A 19,861-nucleotide genomic window follows, 5' to 3' on the forward strand; every position below is an offset into this window, starting at 1 on the left:
AAATCCACTTTTCCAATGAAATTAGGTAGAAAATAACTTGAAACAAGTTTGAATTCACATATTTACACGTGTATGTGCTCACGATCAGTGAGCCGGGTTATCTAAGTTTGGGCGCTGGACTAGCCCATTTAACTCTGTACCACTCTGAGCTTGTGTCCCTGAATTGCCAATTTTTGGTAACCATGCCATTGGCGGTAGAACTACTTATAAAATGTGTGCCTCCGCTTTGCATCAGTGTTGAGTTTACCAAATGCCATTCAAGCCACTTTCTCACAGTTGTATGTAGCTCGAAATAGCTACTTCATATAAAACTAGTACAATTCTGTATCTGGTTAAATTGTTGACTAGTGTGAGCACAAACAAAAGTATGTCCGCATTATTGCGCTCTAGAAATGTAAACTGCAATCCCATGACTTAGTTGACCCTGCAACCTTTTTACCACGAGATGCTTGCACATGTAGAAAGTTCCTATTATATTTGATGCATATTTCAGAAGGTGGTTAAATAGCTTGATTTCCGATTCGCTTTAATTTCGACTTCTTGGAAGAAAAATATTTCATATATTTTATGAGAGATTATGTACAAAGTGATGGTTTATTTATGTTGACAAATGAAGCAAATTCATAAATAGTGTCAAAAATGTATGAAATAAATACGTTATGGCAAAAAAATCATTTGAAGTACTTTTTCCAAAATCTCCAAGAGAATAGCTGAAAAAATAATGCTTATCCTAGTAAAGGAAAAGCAATGTCTAATGTTGTTTGCAAGAAAAACAAACAAGAGAGGAAGGCTAGGCAAGTTAGTTTACTTACTACGATTTTGTGGGATACTCTGTCATAGTCCTTAGAAAAGTCAGTATGTGTGAAGTCGACTTCGTATCCCCCTAAAAACGATGAAATGAAAAATTCATAAAACACCATTAAATTAGCGACGGTGGCACGTCCGCGGACAAATGCGTGCTGGTGAGAACGTATTAAATATTTGATCCCGAAATACACTTTGCCTTCAACAACACCTTCAAAAATGTATGAGATGTTTCGATAGTTTCAAAATAGGCTTATAATTCCGAACGCAATTTTGACTCCTTCTTTTGAAAAAAAAAAAACAATTTCCTTAACTCCCAGTCGTTAAAGAAGTTACGTGCGGAAAGCGATTTATTCAAAATTAACACTAAAGGTATTGATAACACTGGAAGCCTTTAATTAAAAAACCGATAATCCATCTGTGTATTTTTGCGTAGAAGGTTTGAGAGAAATAAGCCGATTCATGTTATCTACCAAAGAAGTATGCAAGATAGAAATATAATATGTTTCACAAGAAAAACCACGGATCTCTCTTCCTCAAATACATAATGTAACATAAAACTTAGATATAAATCGAAGTCGAAGTTCATCGTTGAAAGAAATTGAAAAAATGGTTGGTTTTGCTTGATTTTTACTAGCACATAATAGATTAGGTTTTTAAAATTTGTACAAATGAATTAGTGAATTAATTTTATTAAAATTGATGCGTTGTTTCCAGAAGAGACATTGTTTTTAACCCAATAATAGTAAAATACATAGTTAAGGTAATAATTCATTTGTATTCTTTGTTGACATTTCCAATTTTGTTTTCCTATCTCTCTTGATTAAGATATTTATTTCGACAAAAGGTTTTATTCAAGCATTCTGCCTTCTCCTCGACATTCCCCATATAATTCTATGTCAGAGTTTACCAACGTACATTTAAACTCGCCTACTTTTTGGATAATTAAATTATTAGATTTGTGGGGCGTTGGACAAGTCCAAGCACTCAGTCAGTAGACCATTGTACTACAACCGGATAGATTTCAGTAGAAAGAATAGAGATATAAAAGATAAAAAAGTGGGTAGTAAGACGGATAAATTAGTTTGAGATCACTCTTCCACAAATCTCTTGGATTCATTGATGAATCTTAAGAGATCCGGAATAGGAAGAGTATGAACTTTATCCATACTCAGTATATCGCAACCCAATATCCTAAGTCTGATTCTGCAAAACGCAGCACAGCTACAGAGAAAATGCTCCGCAGTGTCGTCATCTTCAAGACAGGATAGGCATATCGGGCTGTCTACGACTTCCATGGCAGCCATATGCTAACCACAGGCGTTGTGCCCTGTGATTGCACCCACAACTACTCTCAGGTCCTTCCTGCTGAGTTTTAAGAGAAAGGTCGCTATTTTCCTGTTTGGTTCTTTCACAAAGCTACTCTGCACGAGTTCAACCCAGACCAAAGACCTCTATGGGTAGACCTCATGAAGTCGTCAATGCATAGATGAGTCGATGCGGAATTGGCACCTAGAAAAGGTTCAGGGCCTAAATCGTTCCCTGTAATACCACAATTAGGGATGTTAAAAAATAATCGATTTTTGCTTTAATCGATTTTTTTTCTTATTATCGATTTTTTGTAGTCGATTTTATTAAAGGCGAAAATCGATTTTTAATAAATCGATTATATGAATTACACATTTTAAATCGATTTTTGTAAATAGTGCCATCTGTGCGACGGATGATAAAATGGATAAGTAAGCTAACTAATGTGAACAAGTCGATAAAAATCTGTGCCATCTTTACGTACAAATATGTAATGAATTGTGATCCTGCCTTTATTTATTTCTTGGAAGCTTTGAAGTGTCGAAATAAATATTGGTTTAACCATAAAAATGTCTTCCGCTGCTAAAACACCCAGAAGCTGCTGGCGCAAGTATTTTACAATAAGGAAGGAAAATGCAACCGCAAAATGTAAATACTGCCCAAAAGAGTTAAAAACATGCAATAACACTACAAACTTGAAACAGCACATGGAAAGAAAACATTCTGATGTCTTACAAGCTGACGAGGTAAAACTCATTATTTGATGTAATAGTTATTATTTAAAATATTTTAAATTATATTTTGTTTTTATTTTTATCACCGCAGAATTCACATGAAGTTGATGTCCAGGATACTACCAATTTGAGGCATAATGATTCATTGGTGCATTCGCCATTGACAGACACTGAGGCTTCGTCATTAACTCCAAAACGGGCTAGATCAACTATCGGAGCGGCTTTTTCAAGAATTTCAGCATATGCCTCAGATGGAGAAAAAAATAAACAAATAACAAACAGCATCGCAGAAATGATATGCCGGGACAGTCTTCCTTACAATATGGTGGAAGGAACAGGATTCAAAAAGCTAATGAAAACTATCGTTCATTTGTACAAGGTTCCATGTCGTAAAACTATCACAGATCTCATTGATACTAAATATGACGAAAAAAAGACCCTTATTAAACAAAAATTACGGTCTGTTAAAAACGTCTATCTTACAATAGATGAATGGAAGGATATGCAGTTAAGAAGTTTTTTAGGCGTGACTGTTCACTTTATAGAAAATTTTGAAATGAAATCGGTATGTGAACCGCTTCATGACAATCATACAGGCGAATATTTATCGGAGATGGTTCTTAATGTTTGTGAAGATTGGGGTTTGTCGCATGACAAAATTGTGAGTGTTACTACAGACAATGGCGCTAACATGGTTAAAGCTATTGAGATTACTTTCGGCAGAGCAAAACATATTCGATGCCTAGCACATACGTTGAATCTAGTAGTTGAAAATTCTGTGAGTTCCTCTGATGTTAAACTTTTTTTGGATAAAGTACGAAAAATCGTAACTTGGCTCCACCAAAGTGGTGTAGGCGCTGAAGAATTGCGACAGATGCAAATGCAGGAAAGCGTTGTTGAAGGAAAATTGAAGCATTTGGTCGGAGATGTGTCTACAAGATGGAACTCACAATTATTTATGATTGAACGTTTTGTGTTAATGAGCAGCACAATTGGATATATTTTAATAAACCATCCGAATGCACCCCAAATGCTTCAAGCAAACGAAATCGTTGTGCTCAAAGAAATTGGAAAAGTTTTAAAGCCTTTTCACAATGTTACCGAAGAAATGAGCGCTGAAAAATATGTGACAGCTAGTAAAGCTATACCTATTATCAAGTGCTTGAGAACTTTGTTAGACGCTATACCGATAACCAGTGATTTGGCCAATCAATTCAAATATTCATTGCAAACAGAACTAAAAAAAAGATTTGAAAACATACAGAAAGTTCACCTTTTCTCAGTCGCAACGTTTTTGGATCCTAGATTCAAAAAAATTCATTTAGATGAGCCATTATCTTTGTCAAAAACAATTAATTATACCAACCGATGCCTAAGTTTAAATACTAGGAATGATGATACTATACTGGTGACCGATTTTGAATCATCTGTTTCATCACAAGTTGCCAGCGACGATCAAGATATATGGCAGGTACACCATAACAAAATAATGGCTGCTAATACGTCAATGACAAAAAATACAGAGATAGATTTATATATCGCAGCGCCATTATCAAATCTTAAAGTAGACCCTCTCGATGTATGGAGAAGTTCTGAGGGAACTTTTCCAAAATTAACAGACTTAGCTTTGAAACACCTCTCAGTGATGGCCACTTCTGCACCAGCTGAAAGATTATTTTCGAAGGCTGGGAATATTGTCAGAAAAACTCGAAACCGTATTTTAGGAAAGCGACTACCAAAACTATTATTTTTAAACTCTTTGACTGAAGATTTATGGCAATAATTTTTTAAGTTTCTGATAAATTTTGATTTGAGGTTTGGAGGAAGCTTCCTTTTCTTTTTTAATGTTCATACCCAACAATTCTCGTTATATTTAATACTTAAATTAATCGTTTAATTTTATTTTGATTCTAGTCGAATGTTAATTGATACAAAACATTTGTGGCAATTATTTAATTGAATTTTTTTATTACTTAAACTAAAAGCTTGAAGATAGCTTTCTTTTATTTTCTTAGTTTTGTTTGTTATATTGCTATATTTTGTACTCTTATAGTTTTGTATTATTTTTACTGCAATAAAATATTTAAGAGTACTAAAAAATGTATATATGTATCATTAATTTGAATATGTATTTATAATCTTAAAGTCGTCCTTTTAGATATTTTTTCATACTTATATATCAAATATGCATTTTTCGTATTAAAAAATCGAAATATCCACAAAAATCGATTATTCCCTCAAAAATCGATTTTTTATAAATCGATTTATCTTGAAACGAAAAAAATCGATTATTAAATGATCGATTTTTTCGACTCGAGGTCACATCCCTAACCACAATGTCCAGGCACCCAAATAAGACTAATTTTGTTCTGTTTTTCAACACTGTTTAGTTTTGTCTTACATTCACCGACTAACTGCAGCGTGGGTTAGCAAGGACTTTCAGTGCAGCTTGACTGTCACTACAAATTCCAATACTGCCCCGCCACTTTTTCTCAATTAGCCAGTATGCCACATTCAAGATGGCATAGATTTCCGTAAGGAATAACGCGGCCATCTGTACTGTGTCATAGGAGTACTTAGTGTCTTCGTCTTTTTGGATAACAATTCGATGATATTTACTTTGTGGTAGTAGGTGATAATTTTGACGAAGATCGGGTTATTCTTGTAGTTAGTCTCCATTGGGAGGATGGTTCCATGTGTAGAAGTCCACGCAAGTGGGGAAAGTTACTGATCGCCATTCACTTGGGAGTGGCCAGGACGATTCTTCTACATATGGTTCAAGCAGCTCACAACGGCCGGGATTAGCCCACGTATCCTCTGGTTAGCTTCCGAACACCCGTTCGGGAGTGAGCTAAAGTGAGAAGGCGAAGCATCCCAGCATAGCTGGTTGTGCGCTGGGTTTGGGACCCGCCACTTAAAAAGCCCCCCCCAATGAAAACAGCAACAAAGCCTCGGATGAGAACTGCCTTTACTGATGACGACCCCTGCAAACGAAATAAGGAATATGATTTGAGGGCATGCACCTGGAATGTCCGGTCCCTTAATGGGGAAGGTGCCTCTGCCCGGCTGGTTGATGTCCTCGTGAGAGTAAAGGCTGACATCACTGCCATCCAAGAGATGCGATGGACGGGGCAAGGTAAGAAAAACATAGGACCTTGCGACGTCTACTACAGCTGCCATGTAAAGGAGCGCAAATTCGGTGTCGGATTTGTTGTGGGAGAGAGACTTCGTCGCCAAGTACTGTCGTTCACTCCGGTGGACGAGCGTCTCGCAACAATCCGCATCAAAGCGCGTTTTTTTAACATCTCGCTAATTTGCGCCCACGCCCCGACGGAAGAGAAGGACGATGCGACCAAAGATTCTTTCTATGAGCGCTTGGAACGTTCCTATGAGCGCTGCCCCCGCCACGACATAAAAATCGTGCTTGGCGACTTCAACGCCAGGGTGGGCAAGGAGGGAATTTTTGGTCCCACAGTCGGAAAATTCAGCCTACACAACGAAACATCCGGTAACGGACAGAGGCTGATCGACTTCGCCGGGGCCCGAAACATGGTAGTCTGCAGCACCAGATTCCAGCATAAAAAGATACACCAAGCTACCTGGCTGTCTCCTGATCGAAAAACGCGAAACCAGATCGATCATGTTGTGATAGATGGAAGACACGCTTCTAGTGTATTAGATGTACGTACGATCCGAGGACCCAACATCGACTCGGATCATTACCTTGTTGCAGCCAAACTGCGCACACGCCTCTGTGCAGCAAAAAACGTACATCTACCTACGCAAAGAATGTTCGACATCGAAAAGCTGCAATCACAACAGACAGCCAGAAGATTCGCCACTCGACTCTCACTCCTGCTCTCGGAGAGCACTGCCCAACACACCGGCATGCGCGAGCAATGGAGCAACATTTCTCGTTCCCTACGTACCGCCGCCGAAGAAGAAATCGGATTCCGGCGAGCCCGAAAAAACAATTGGTACGACGAGGAATGTCATGCTGCCGCCGAAAGAAAAGATGCCGCCTATAGAGCCACGCTGCGATCGGGCGCAACGCGAGCCATGTGGGATCGCTACAGAGAGCTGAAAAAGGAAGAGAGACGTATTATCCGACAGAAGAAACGAGAGGCCGAAATACGTGAGTGCGAGGAGCTTGAGATGCTGGCCAATAGGAACAACGCCCGAAAATTTTACCAGAAAGTTCGGCGGCCTTACAGAAGGTTTTAAGACCGGGGCGTTGTCCTGTAAGAACAAAGACGGCGATCTGGTGACTGACGTACAGAGCAATCTTAAATTATGGAGGGAACACTTCTCGAACCTGTTAAACGGTGACAGCTGCGCATGTCATAGAGAATGTGAAGATCCCGATACCCCAATCGTTGACGACGGAATTGTCGTTCCGTTACCCGACCATGACGAGGTGAGAATAGCAATATCACGGCTAAAGAACAACAAAGCCGCAGGCGCCGACGGACTGCCGGCTGAGCTATTCAAACATGGCGGCGAGGAGCTGGTAAGGTGCATGCATCAGCTCCTATGCAGAATATGGTCGGATGAAAGCATGCCTGCCGATTGGAATTTAAGTGTGCTCTGCCCAATCCATAAGAAGGGCGATCCTGCAATTTGTGCCAATTACCGCGGGATTAGTCTTCTAAATATCGCCTATAAGGTTCTAGCGAGCGTATTGTGTGAAAGGCTGAAGCCCACCGTCAACCAACTGATTGGACCTTATCAGTGTGGCTTCAGACCTGGAAAGTCTACCATCGACCAAATATTCACAATACGCCAAATCTTGGAAAAGACCCATGAAAGGAGAATCGACACACACCATCTTTTCGTCGACTTCAAAGCTGCATTCGACAGTACGGAAAGGAGTTACCTGTATGCCGCTATGTCTGAATTTGGTATCCCCACAAAACTAATACGGCTATGTAAGATGACGTTGCTCAACACCAGTAGCGCCGTCAGAATTGGGAAGGACCTCTCCGAGCCGTTTGATACCAAACGAGGTTTCAGACAGGGTGACTCGCTGTCGTGTGACTTCTTTAACCTGATGTTGGAGAGCATCGTACGAGCCGCAGAACTTAATCGCTCAGGCACAATTTTTTATAAGAGCGTACAATTGCTGGCGTATGCCGATGATATTGACATCATCGGCCTTAACAACCGCGCTGTTAGTTCTGCCTTCTCCAAACTGGATAAAGAGGCAAAGCGAATGGGTTTGGTGGTGAACGAGGACAAAACGAAGTACCTCCTGTCTTCAAACAAACAGTCGGCGCACTCGCGTATCGGCACCCACGTCACTGTTGACAGTTATAATTTTGAGGTTGTAAAAGACTTCGTGTATTTAGGAACCAGCATTAACACCGATAACAATGTCAGCCTTGAAATCCAACGTAGAATCTCTCTTGCCAACAAGTGCTACTTTGGACTAAGTAGGCAATTGAGCAGTAAAGTCCTCTCTCGACGAACAAAACTAACACTCTACAAGACTCTCATCATGCCCGTCCTAACGTATGGCGCAGAAGCTTGGACGATGACAACATCCGATGAAGCGACGCTTGGAGTGTTCGAGAGAAAGATTCTGCGTAAGATTTTTGGACCTTTGCACGTTGGCAACGGCGAATATCGCAGACGATGGAACGATGAGCTGTATGAGCTTTACGACGACATAGACATAGCGCAGCGAATAAAGATCCAGCGGCTTCGTTGGCTGGGTCATGTCGTCCGAATGGATACAAACGCTCCGGCTTTGAAAGTATTTGATGCGGTACCAGCTGGTGGTAGCAGAGGAAGAGGAAGGCCTCCTCTGCGTTGGAAAGATCAGGTGGAGAAGGACTTGGCTTCACTTGGTGTGTCCAATTGGCGCCGGTTAGCACGAGAAAGAAACGACTGGCGCGCTTTGTTAATCTCGGCCAAAATCGCGTAAGCGGTTATCGCGCCAATTAAGAAGAAGAAGTCTCCATTTGATAATAAATTTTTTGCTTTTGTCAAATGCTTGAAACATAAATTTCATTAAACCAATTTTTGACATAATTTGTAATAGGTAATTTGCCTCCAAAAAAAATTGAATAAATGAATTTTTAGAAAAATTTCGAGTATGCAGATTTATTTTCCATTGGTAATATAGTAAGTGTAAGTTTGAAGTTGTTCAATGATTTTTGAAATTTTTTTGCTGACGTTGTTGGGTTTTTTCATTCACATAAAAAATGGCCGTCATCCATATTTCGTTCAGAAACTCAGTTTTCTTAGTACGGATGAAATAATGACTGAAACAACATACCAAAAGATAATGGTCAAACCATTAAATGTCCTGAATGCTATTTAAAGTATAGTTAAGTAAACTAGAAGTTGGGAATCACTTTCGCAAGGCTAATTATAGAGCAATCGTACGTTAGAATATTAGCTGAGTTGTTGAATTAGAATGAGTAGCTCGAACAAACCAATTTTAATTTGATTACTAAGTCTGTTGAAATGAGCCCCCTGTCACTATGGACATGATACTTTGACTTCCTTCAAATATACCAGTCGAACAATTTTGCTGCATTTATTTGTCACCGCTGCTAAAAGTAATTTCACTTTCTCAGTAAAAAGGCTTGATGAAATTATAATTTAGCGATATTTATATTCCAGTCATTTGGTTCAGAATGAATTATTAGTAGTATAGATGCAGTATATTGATTCAAAATTCTTTCCACTATGGCAATTTGAGTTTCTAAAGATATAAATGCTCTTGTGGCATCGTACTTCTTAAATTGACTCTCGATCGCTTGGCTTGCCAAATTTTTTTCCAGAGTCGTCAAACAAAAAAATGTTTTTGTCCATAATTTAATGGTGTTATAAAAAAAATTATTGCTGAAACATTATCTTCTCACGGCGGACTAAAACATTTTAGAAGCAAATTTCAATTTCTTTATTTAACAATGTGTATGACCACCATTCTTTAAGATTACTTCGAATATGCGATTTGGAATAGAATCATAAAGGTAGTTTAAGGAAATCGGGAACCAGCCTGCCTTACACGCATGAATTAAAGAAATTTTATTTTAAAATTATTTTCCATTCCCATCACATTTTTTCTTTCTCGCTAGTTGGTATTGGAAGAGTTGCTAAAACAGTTAGCAAATTATATTATAAACAAGTACACTCGGTAGTGCATCTTTCGGTTCCTTACACTGGTTTTGAAATTTGTATTTGCTTTTTAATAGAGATTAAATTCCATCTGAACTTCTCGAAATCTCCTATATCATTATAAAAAATTATTTTCTTTTTTTAGTTTTTTTATTTTCTTGAAAACTAAAGGTAAAGGGTATAATACCAAATTACTCGGCAGAATACAAAGATCAGCCTGTACAGTAACGGTCGGTGCAATCAGATCATGTCCTAGAGAGGCTCTCTATGCACTGGCACACGTTATTCTAATAGACCTAAATATTACAAAGACGGCAACCATGACTGCATTTAGGTTAAATGAAGCGGGTCGCTGGAAAAAAAAACGTATGGTCATACCAGTCTATTATTGCGACAAACTCAGTTAACCTCGGTGAGGACTGACTACATCGTCCCGACGGTAGCATTCAATAGGAATTTGGCCACTCTCTTCCCATCTAAGGAAGAATGGAATAAGGGATTATCTCTAAACAACTTCGACACTACAGTCTATACAGATGGCAGTAAAATGGACTGTGGTATTGGAGCTGGTATATATTCTCACAGACTTAAAATTGAGAAATCTGTGCGTATCCCTAACATCAGCAGTGTCTTCCAGCCGAAAGTACTGGCAATTGGGGAAGCTTGTAGGCTAATAATCACAGGTTTTTCTTTTATGGGCAATTTCGCTATTCTTTCGGATAGCCAAGCTGCAATCCAGGCACTGGGATCGGTTACAACCACCTCTAAAGTGGTGGGGCAAAGTAGGAATAGCCTCACCAACTTGAGTGAAAACCATAAAGTTATCTTAATCTGGGTCCCGGAACATCGGAACATTGAAGGTAACGAAAAAGCCGATGAATTGGCAAGAGGGTGATCTGCTATGAATAATGCTCTTGCAGAATCGGTGTTCACACCATTAGGTGCAGTCAAGAATGTAATTTCCCTAAAATTCCTTCGAATCGCGGATTGTAGATGGAAAGACGAAATGCAAAATTTGTAGAACGTTATGGCCTACCTACAACCTCAAGCAATTGTCGACATTAATAAGCATGAAACGACGGGACGCCTGGAGACTAATGGCAGACATAACACTTTTGGTCTATCGGAGAACAAGCCGCCAAAATGGGTATCCCTCACAATATATACTGTCACAGTTGTAAACAACCGAAGAAAAAGGAAACAATCTTCCATTTCCTCTGTGAATGCCCTGCCCTATGGAAGGACAGAATGTTAACCCTGGGCCAACCGCTGTTCGAGAGTCTGGTTTAGACATCAACAACCCAATAAGGGTCTTAAACTGCACGAACGGGATATAGTCATGCTGTAAATAACCGTTAAACAAGTTGGTAACGACACACCTAGATGTTGTTTTAAAATAAATAGGTAAATATTTAGTTCAAGTGTCACTGTTTTTATTCAAAATACGGCTCCCAATAATTATGCCATGTTCGAAAAATGATATCATTTAAATGTCCAACATGACCTCGTCTACATGTAAAATCCACCAAACAGTCCATTCATGAATGCCTCAGAAAGCCTCGGTTCTTTCAAAATTAAGTCATTATTTTCAGCCTGCTAAATTCAACCTGGGCATTATTTCTTAGCATTACACAACGCTTATATTTTGACCCCAAACTCACTCCCCCCTTGGTTGTGCGCGTGGATGAGTTTATTTATATACACATGTACGTATATATAAGTATACATATAGAGATTCGCACTTTCCCCTTTTATTTCTATTAGTTTTGTTTCTGAACTGTACGGGCATCCTTTTCATTTCATCTAATATAGGCACGAATAGTCAATAAACCAACCTGCATAGCTATTGTTTTTGTAATTCTAACTGAATTTGTAAGACACTCTAATAAGTATTGCTCTGTATATTTTTTCAATCCTCTCTTTCACTTTTTTTCGGCCCAAATGATTCAAAAAAATTGCCCAGCCTTAGCATAAAACATGTACATACGTATTTATGTGTGTATGTGCATATATTTCGTTTGTATAGAAGTGTAAAAGTATGCGTACACAAAAAGGGAAAACGAATTATGCCCATTCAACAGGAAGCCAGACAAGTGGCTTACTCGCCCCTCATTCAAAACATTGTTGCTGCTCCCACTGAATGTAGTGACAAGCACTTTTAGCCTTTCCTTAAAAATGGGAGGGCAATACTCGTATATCTGTGAAGTTGTGTATGTGTATTATAGAACTCCGTTGCTACGAATACTAGTTTGCCAGCGGCTCTGTTGCAACTGCTGTTGTTCCGGTCGTCAGCAAATATTGCCTCTCCGCGCCAATTCTCTTCCCGTGCAGGTTTGGTTTTTGCTCGTTTTAACTTAAATTATGCTGACTGCGACGGTTTTTCGTTTGGACTCGATTTGTTTTGGTTGGTAGGCTGGCATGAGTGCTATCTGCTCGGCTTGTTGCAACTAGTTGACTGCAATAATTGATTTATCTGTCTTGCATTGACCGTACACAAATACCCCTCGACGCACCCAGCCCATTGCACTTTCCAATGGTTAGCCAGATAAACACATTTCTTAGTGGCGACTGTTTGTAGCTGCTGATGCTATTATTATCCTTTTGGTTAAGCGAAACAATTTGAGTAATGCATTTTTATCGCTCCAGCTGCAATTGTTCTTGGTTTTCCCTGGGCATGGTTAAGGCTGATGTGCCTTTTCAGGTGCATAACAGCAACATACTAACATATTTCATTGCAAAATAAAGGATGCTGCATTGGTACATTATTTGTTCAATTTTATAAAGCGTGAATGACAAAACAGCAAACATAATTTTGTCAATAAAACAGGCGAAGATGATAAGGCGACGAAGTAGATAAGTGACATGATAACACTTTCGTGGACTGGCGTATATCTTTATATATACTCGTACATATATTGAACAAATTAATTGATTTACAGATTTTTCATGTGAAGAGACAAACGCAGAACGTGGAACAACTTTTTATTATTATACTAGGGGAGGCCACCGTACCCGAATGGGTTGGAGCCTGACTACCATTCGATAGTGCCCCGATGCCATGAAACATCAAATAATAGAAAAACTATTTCCGCTATGAAAAAGCTCCTCATAAAAACCATCTGTTCGGAGGCGGCATAATACTGTAGGTCCCTCCATTTGTGGAAAAACTTCAAACGCACACCACAAATTGGAGGAGGAGGTGTGCCAAATACCAAACAAAAGATATAAGTGCCTTATATATGTATATATATATACAAGGTAAAGTCCAACATAAACAAGAATGGCGTCACAAAAATGTTTTTGATGGCGCTATCTTTTTAATGAGTCAGTGCGTTGGAAGTTACATCCCTAGCTGACGTCCAATGAAAGATTGGTAACATTCTGTTCAGCGCAAGCGAAGTTTTTGCATCTAAAGTGTCACTGTTTGTGTCATCGGTACAAAAATGAATTTCGAACAAACAGCTAGTATCAAATTTTGTTTTAAAATCGGTAAAACGTTTACCGAAACATTTGAATCGATGAAAAAAGTTTATGGCGATGATTGTCAGAGTTCATGAGTGATTTGCACGTTTCAGAGATGGTTGTTAGGACACAAATGACAATGAACATACGGGTAAATCAGTTATCATCGAAAACTCTATCGAAATTGTTCGTAAACTTATCAAAAATGAACCGAAATCATCGTTTAAATTCATTAAATCGGAGTTGAATATCTCCAAAACATCGATTAATGCACTGAATTAGTTTTAAAGGTTTTTTTTCGAAGATTTGGGGCTTTATTGTGAAAAAACGGTACAAAATATTTTATTCGAAGTATTGGCCATCGCTAGCTACAACTTTCGCCCATCTTTCGGGCAATTTCCGGATGCCGTTTCTCCAAAATTCTGGCCGCTGCTTGGCTATCCATGACTCAACCCATATTTTGGTAGCCTCGTACGAGGAGAACCGCTGGTCCGCCAAATCGAGACTCATATGCCGGAACAAATGATAATCGGAGGGAGCTATGTCTGGACTATACGGCAGGTGGGGTAACACTTCCCAGCCAAGCGTTCCAAGGTATTTTTTGACAGGTTGAGCAACATGCGGCCGAGCGTTGTCATGTTGCAAAATAACCTTGTCGTGCCTTTTTACCGTTTCCGGCCGTTTTTCTTTCAATGCCCGGCTTAAACGCATCAATTGCAGTCGGTAACGATCCCCCGTGATTGTTTCGCCCGGTTGGAGCAGCTCAAAATATACGACGCCGACCTGATCCCACCAAATGCAGAGCATGATTTTCTTGCCGTGAATATTCTGCTTGGCCGTCGACGTTGATGCGTGGCCGGGCAAACCCCATGATTTTTTACGTTTTGGGTTATCGTAGTGGATCCATTTTTTGTCGCTAGTCACCACCCGATGCAAAAAACCCTTCCGATTTTGTCGCTCGACGTCGCGCAGCTTCAACTCGTACGGGACCCAATGTCCTTGCTTTTGGATCATTCCCATCGCTTTTAGACGCTTGCAAACGGTTGATTTATCAACGCCCAATGATTCAGCAAGCTCTTCTTGGGTTTGGCACGAGTCCTCGTTTACCAATTCCCCCAATTCCGCGTCCTCGAACTTTTTGGGCTGGCCAAGACGCTCCTTGTCTTCGGTGTGAAAATCACCACTTTTGAATCGTCGAAACCAGTACTCACATGTTGAAATCGACGGAGTATGGTCTGGGTAGGCCTCCTGCAGCAATTCACGGGCTTGGGCTGTATTTTTTTTTCAAATTGAAGCAGAAAAGCAAAGCTTCCCGCAAATTGCGTTTCGACGGTACGAAAGTTGACATACTCGGAGCAGGAAAACACTGCGTTGTTTATACTTCAGCGAAATGACAGATACTGATAAACAAAGCCTAGGGATGAGGCTTTGTCATGAATATATATTCAGTATTGCCAACGCGATAAAGCGATAAATAGCGCCATCTGTGTGTCACCTTTAAAACTAATTCAACCTCCTGAAAACTTGGGCTTACGAAAGTTACGCACATGTTAACTGAGGACTAAAAATTGCTCAGAATTCAACATTCGAAAGACCTCATTACAACATTGTAACTGGTGATGAAACGTGGTGTTTCCAACATGAACCTGAAACTAAGCGTCACAGGTCGGAATGGAAGGCCCCAGACGAGATACCACCCAAAAAATCGCGTTTGGAGAAGTCAAAAATCAAATCGATGCTCATTCAGAAGGAATTCGTGCCAATGGGCCAAACCGTCAATGCAATTTTCTATCTTGGCGTTTTGAAGCGTTTGTTGCATCGCATTCATCGAATTCACCCTGAATACCGCGAAGGAGTAAGCTGGCGCTTATATATACATACATATATAAAATATCTTTTTATTTAAGTTAATTACTCATTAAAAACTATATTTCCAGTTTTGTTGCGCGATGTACTAAAATTGTTGGGACTTCCAACCCGTGAATATCCACCCTATTGACGGCTCCTCATTTTCTATATTTGGCCTTTTGAGTTGTTTAAAGAGAACTTAATTCATTAAATGTTAATGGGAGATCGGAAGGAATTAATGGGATTTTTCATAGAAATTCGTCTGCTGCATGCTCGCTTAATTTGATCATAATGTTTTTATCCTGTCTTGCTCTATTGGGGGCTTTATATGGGTCAAAATTACGATGACGAATAAGGAGAGTAACTTAGTGCAAGAGATTATAAGGATAAATTTCCACAAAAATTGTTCATCAAAATTTTCCACTTAATAACCAGAATCTTTAAAAAGCACATGTTCGCCTTTGATATGGAAGAAAATTTTCAGCACTGTAGTCAAAAAACAAAAAAAAAACAAAGGTCAAAAATCAACGTAACTTCTGAGTCACTAGAAACTTTCATTTCATTATACTAAAATTTAATGGGCTGTGAAACTGCATACCTAGAATCTTTTGATATTGTAAAAAGAAAAAGTGACTGAATTATGAGAGCTCAAGTGCATAATGTTTACTACCATTTATTTAAAGTGTTACAGTTTATTTTAAATAATCAAATGCATGCACTCTACTTTTGCCGAGAAGTAAGCTATAGAATAGTCATCAAACAATTCACTAACTCATCCTAAAATATATATAAACGCATACTCTGAGTCGATGCGCATTTATTTACCTTGCATAGAATTTAAATGGTTCTAAAGTATTTGTTAACTATAAGTATTACATATAAGGGGAGATATCGTGTCTTCTTGTATACAATTATTTACCCTATTAAAATTACCAATTTTAGTAATGGTTCCACACCAAATTTCAATGCGCTGTGACTTACTATTCAATAGTTATACATATCTGACCACATGTAGGCAGTGGGTCGTCTTTACATCCACTACTTTGGGTGACTTATGGTTCCGAAATCGTGATAAGCTAAATATTTCTTGCTAATGGTCTAAGCCACGCTCCCTTACCTAAACCCATACATTACAGTGTATGGCAAAGTTCCTGCTCGAAGTTTGTGGTGTGCGTTTTCATGTTTTTCCGAACCTACAATTCTATGCCGCTTCCGAACAGCAGATAGTGGTTTTTTTGAGGAGCTTTTTGACGACACTAATACACTCAGGGGTTTGCCATTGCCTGCCGACGGGCGACCGCTATCAGAAAAAACTTTTTCATCATTTGGTGTTTCATGCCCGGGATCTCGATCTACCGAATGGCAGTCACACATCAACCCATTCAGCTATGGTGGCCACAGATACACAGATACTAACCACCCATAAACTATTTTTCATTACAAAAATGTACTGGGGGCTTACTATTGTCCATTCAAGGCCGATTACCAGTACGGGAAACTGCTTCCTCCATTTTTTGGCTTCATGCCTGAGTAGTTGAGGAAATCTTCAGACTAACAACCAATAGGTTAGTTGAGGGATTCGAATAAGGGTTTCAAATGGTTTCAACATTTTTGAAAATCTTACGTATAGTTTTATGAGCTATTTCCCAAAATATGAACTTAAGTGTTTCACAGTAATACATATACTTATATTAATTTTAATTGGGAATTATCAAACTTGCCATATAATTGGTCTTTTGAAATGAAAAAATTCTTCTTGTAATACAATTAAGTCTTTAAAAATACTTTCTGGTATTTTTTCTTTGTTTGCTGTGGCATTTCATACCACTAATGCACGGATTTATTAATCCAACCTAACGTAGGTATGTATGCATTCGTATGTAAGTATGTATTTAAGGGTATATGATTTTACTGCTAAAACAGTTTCCAAGTGGTACAAAAAGTTAAGTGTCGAAACGCCAACTATTTGCACTTTTTACCAAATCCCAGCCAAACAATAAATCCAACATTTGATCCAATAATATTGCCACCCTTTCATCTAGATCCAGGCAAGCGTTGAAGCACTTAAGCAAAAGATAAAGCAAACAATTCACCCTGATATTCGCCTAATACCCTGAACAGCCTCCCACCACTTAAATTGCTGCCATCTATCCTCCAGCGCAATATCCCTTGATTTTTTTTTATTTGATGCGTGTGTGAGAGTTCACTTTAGCTGTTCAACGTCAGCGCAAACAAAATTTAATAACCGACATAAAAACTGATGACATGTGAAGAATTGAATTATACAAGAACAAACAACAACAACAATAATAACAGCATCGCTATCAAAAACAATGCCATTTGTCCTAAAACTTCTCTATTCACGAGTTGAATCGCCGAATACTCATAACTACTACATTCCCAGTTTTGCGCTGATGGCAGTATCAACTTTTAGCTATCACAATGCCTGCTCCTTGTCTTTCTTGCAGTTTATGGAAAACCCCCATTGAGTAACGTAACCATTCCAGTCGAATATTATAGCATTAGCGACTTTACTATGGCGCGTAAAAAACTATTTATGCCTATTACCAAAATATTTTGAAGATATCTATGTTTTGTAAAACGTTTTGCGAGTAACTATAAAAAAGTGATGGCAAAAAAAAACAGCAGAAACTTAACGAAATGGCATGAAAAAGAGCTGATTTGCGAGTAAGAGTAAGACTTCTCTAGAAATAGCATTGCATGCTCTACATATTACTTTCAAAGCTTACTGGTAAAATAGTTGATTTCGTAAGTATAGAAATAAAATGTCTTTTCGTCCATATAAAGAACGCTAAAGAAGACTCAAAGTAAAAATGAATTCACGAGTAGTTTATTACCTTGTAAAGGGTTTTCCAATAACAGGTGCTATTTTAAATAGGATTGCGCTATCGAGAGTTGATTAACGATTTTTTATGGCCGGAATTGAAAGGTATTGATCTGTACAGGTATTGATCTGTACCGGACCGCGCTATCTCTCGAAGAGGTGATCACAATTGGCCATCGAGGTCTTGTGATTTAACACCTTGTGACTTTTTTCTTTGGGGCCACGTGAAAGAGAAGGTCTACGCCAAAAGCCCAGGGTCGATTCAATACCTCAAATTTGGAATTCGTGAGGCTATCGAGGACATAGAGCAGCCACTTTGCAATTCGGTTATGGAAAATTTCATGAAAAGGATATTGTCCTGTAATCGTGGTCGTGGTGGTCATTTGCCTAATCTTATTTTCCACTATTAACGGCATACCTTCCTCTTTATAATAAAATATACATCCGATCATTTATATAAAAAAATTTCATTTTTCTTTGAATATCAAAATAATTCCTCTTATTGGAAAACCCTCTACATATATACCTTGTGTATACATATATGGAGTAAAGAACGTCTGCTAGAAATTGGACACTCTTTATGTGAGGCTTCTATAGGGTTTTTCAGTAAGAGTGCTTCAACTTTTGAACTTTTTTGAATAAAACACAAACGGTTTGACTCTTTTAACTAATTTTTTTTATTTGAACATATACCATTAAGTATGAAATTCGATTTCTTTTACATGACCACCGCGTGCACGTTTTACGAAGTCCAATCGTTGAACCCAATTTTCGACCACTCTTTTGCATAAATCGGCCGAAATTCCAGCAATTTCGCGTTCAATATTGGCGCTGAGCTCACAAATCATCGCCGGCTTGTTACTGTAGACCAATGACTTCACATAACCCCAAAACGGGACGGCTTGTTAAATGGACCGTAAAATGGCCGTAATGCTCTTAAAGTAGCAGCAACAGAACGATTATTTTCATAAAAATTTTGCTCAAGTGTGTAGCGTTCCATGATGAAATGTATACTAATGAAGTTTACAAATGGCAAGCGAAAAATAAAAAATATTGCGTCGTTCGCGCTCCCTATCGGAAAAAAGTTGAAGCGCAGCTATTGAATAACCCTATACAAGTCCTGCTGGATTATGAATTTGCTCCGCGTATATCCTCTATTTAAGCATTCGCTTTCTATTTATAGCTAGGAGAGAAATTTTCCTCAAAGAGACGTTATCAAATTTTGAATATGCCACGACTCACAGCCATGTATGCATAAGTCCGAGCATCAGTCAAATCACCATCCCGAAACTTCTCCTCATTAAGTGTCGTTGAATTTGAACCAAAACCAAAACGCAATGTTTCGTAGTATATCGACCACAGAATCTAGTTTCGGCAGAATCTCTCTGTTAATTATTAGCAGATGTTTTCCGCGTAAGTAATGTACATCTTTAACCTGATGTTGGAGAGCATCGTACGAGCCGCAGAACTTAATCGCTCAAGCACAATATTTTATAAGAGCGTACAATTGTTGGCGTATGCCGATGATATCGATATCATCGGCCTTAACAACCGCGCTGTTTGTTCTGCCTTCTCCAAACTCGATAAAGAGGCAAAGCGAATGGGTTTGGTGGTGAACGAGGACAAAACGAAGTACCTCCTGTCTTCAACCAAACAGTCGGCGCACTCGCCTATCGGCACCCACGTCACTGTAGACAGTTATAATTTCGAGGTTGTAAAAGACTTCGTTTAT

At 38.9% G+C, this 19,861-nt stretch overlaps 1 protein-coding gene across 1 annotated transcript in view; it reads left to right on the top strand.

Annotated features, from left to right (window-relative positions):
* The first annotated feature begins 2,681 nt into the window (after window positions 1–2,681).
* Window positions 2,682–19,861, top strand: part of LOC129242105 (E3 SUMO-protein ligase ZBED1-like) — a 91,015-nt gene continuing 73,835 nt past the window's right edge. Inside the window, exons 1-2 of the mRNA XM_054878663.1 lie at window positions 2,682–2,858; window positions 2,938–4,004. Coding sequence (XP_054734638.1) covers window positions 2,682–2,858; window positions 2,938–4,004 — 1,244 coding nt within the window. The remainder of the gene's footprint in view (window positions 2,859–2,937; window positions 4,005–19,861) is intronic.

This window comes from Anastrepha obliqua, chromosome 3 (assembly GCF_027943255.1).
Source record: "Anastrepha obliqua isolate idAnaObli1 chromosome 3, idAnaObli1_1.0, whole genome shotgun sequence".
In the NCBI taxonomy this organism is placed as follows: domain Eukaryota; kingdom Metazoa; phylum Arthropoda; class Insecta; order Diptera; family Tephritidae; genus Anastrepha; species Anastrepha obliqua.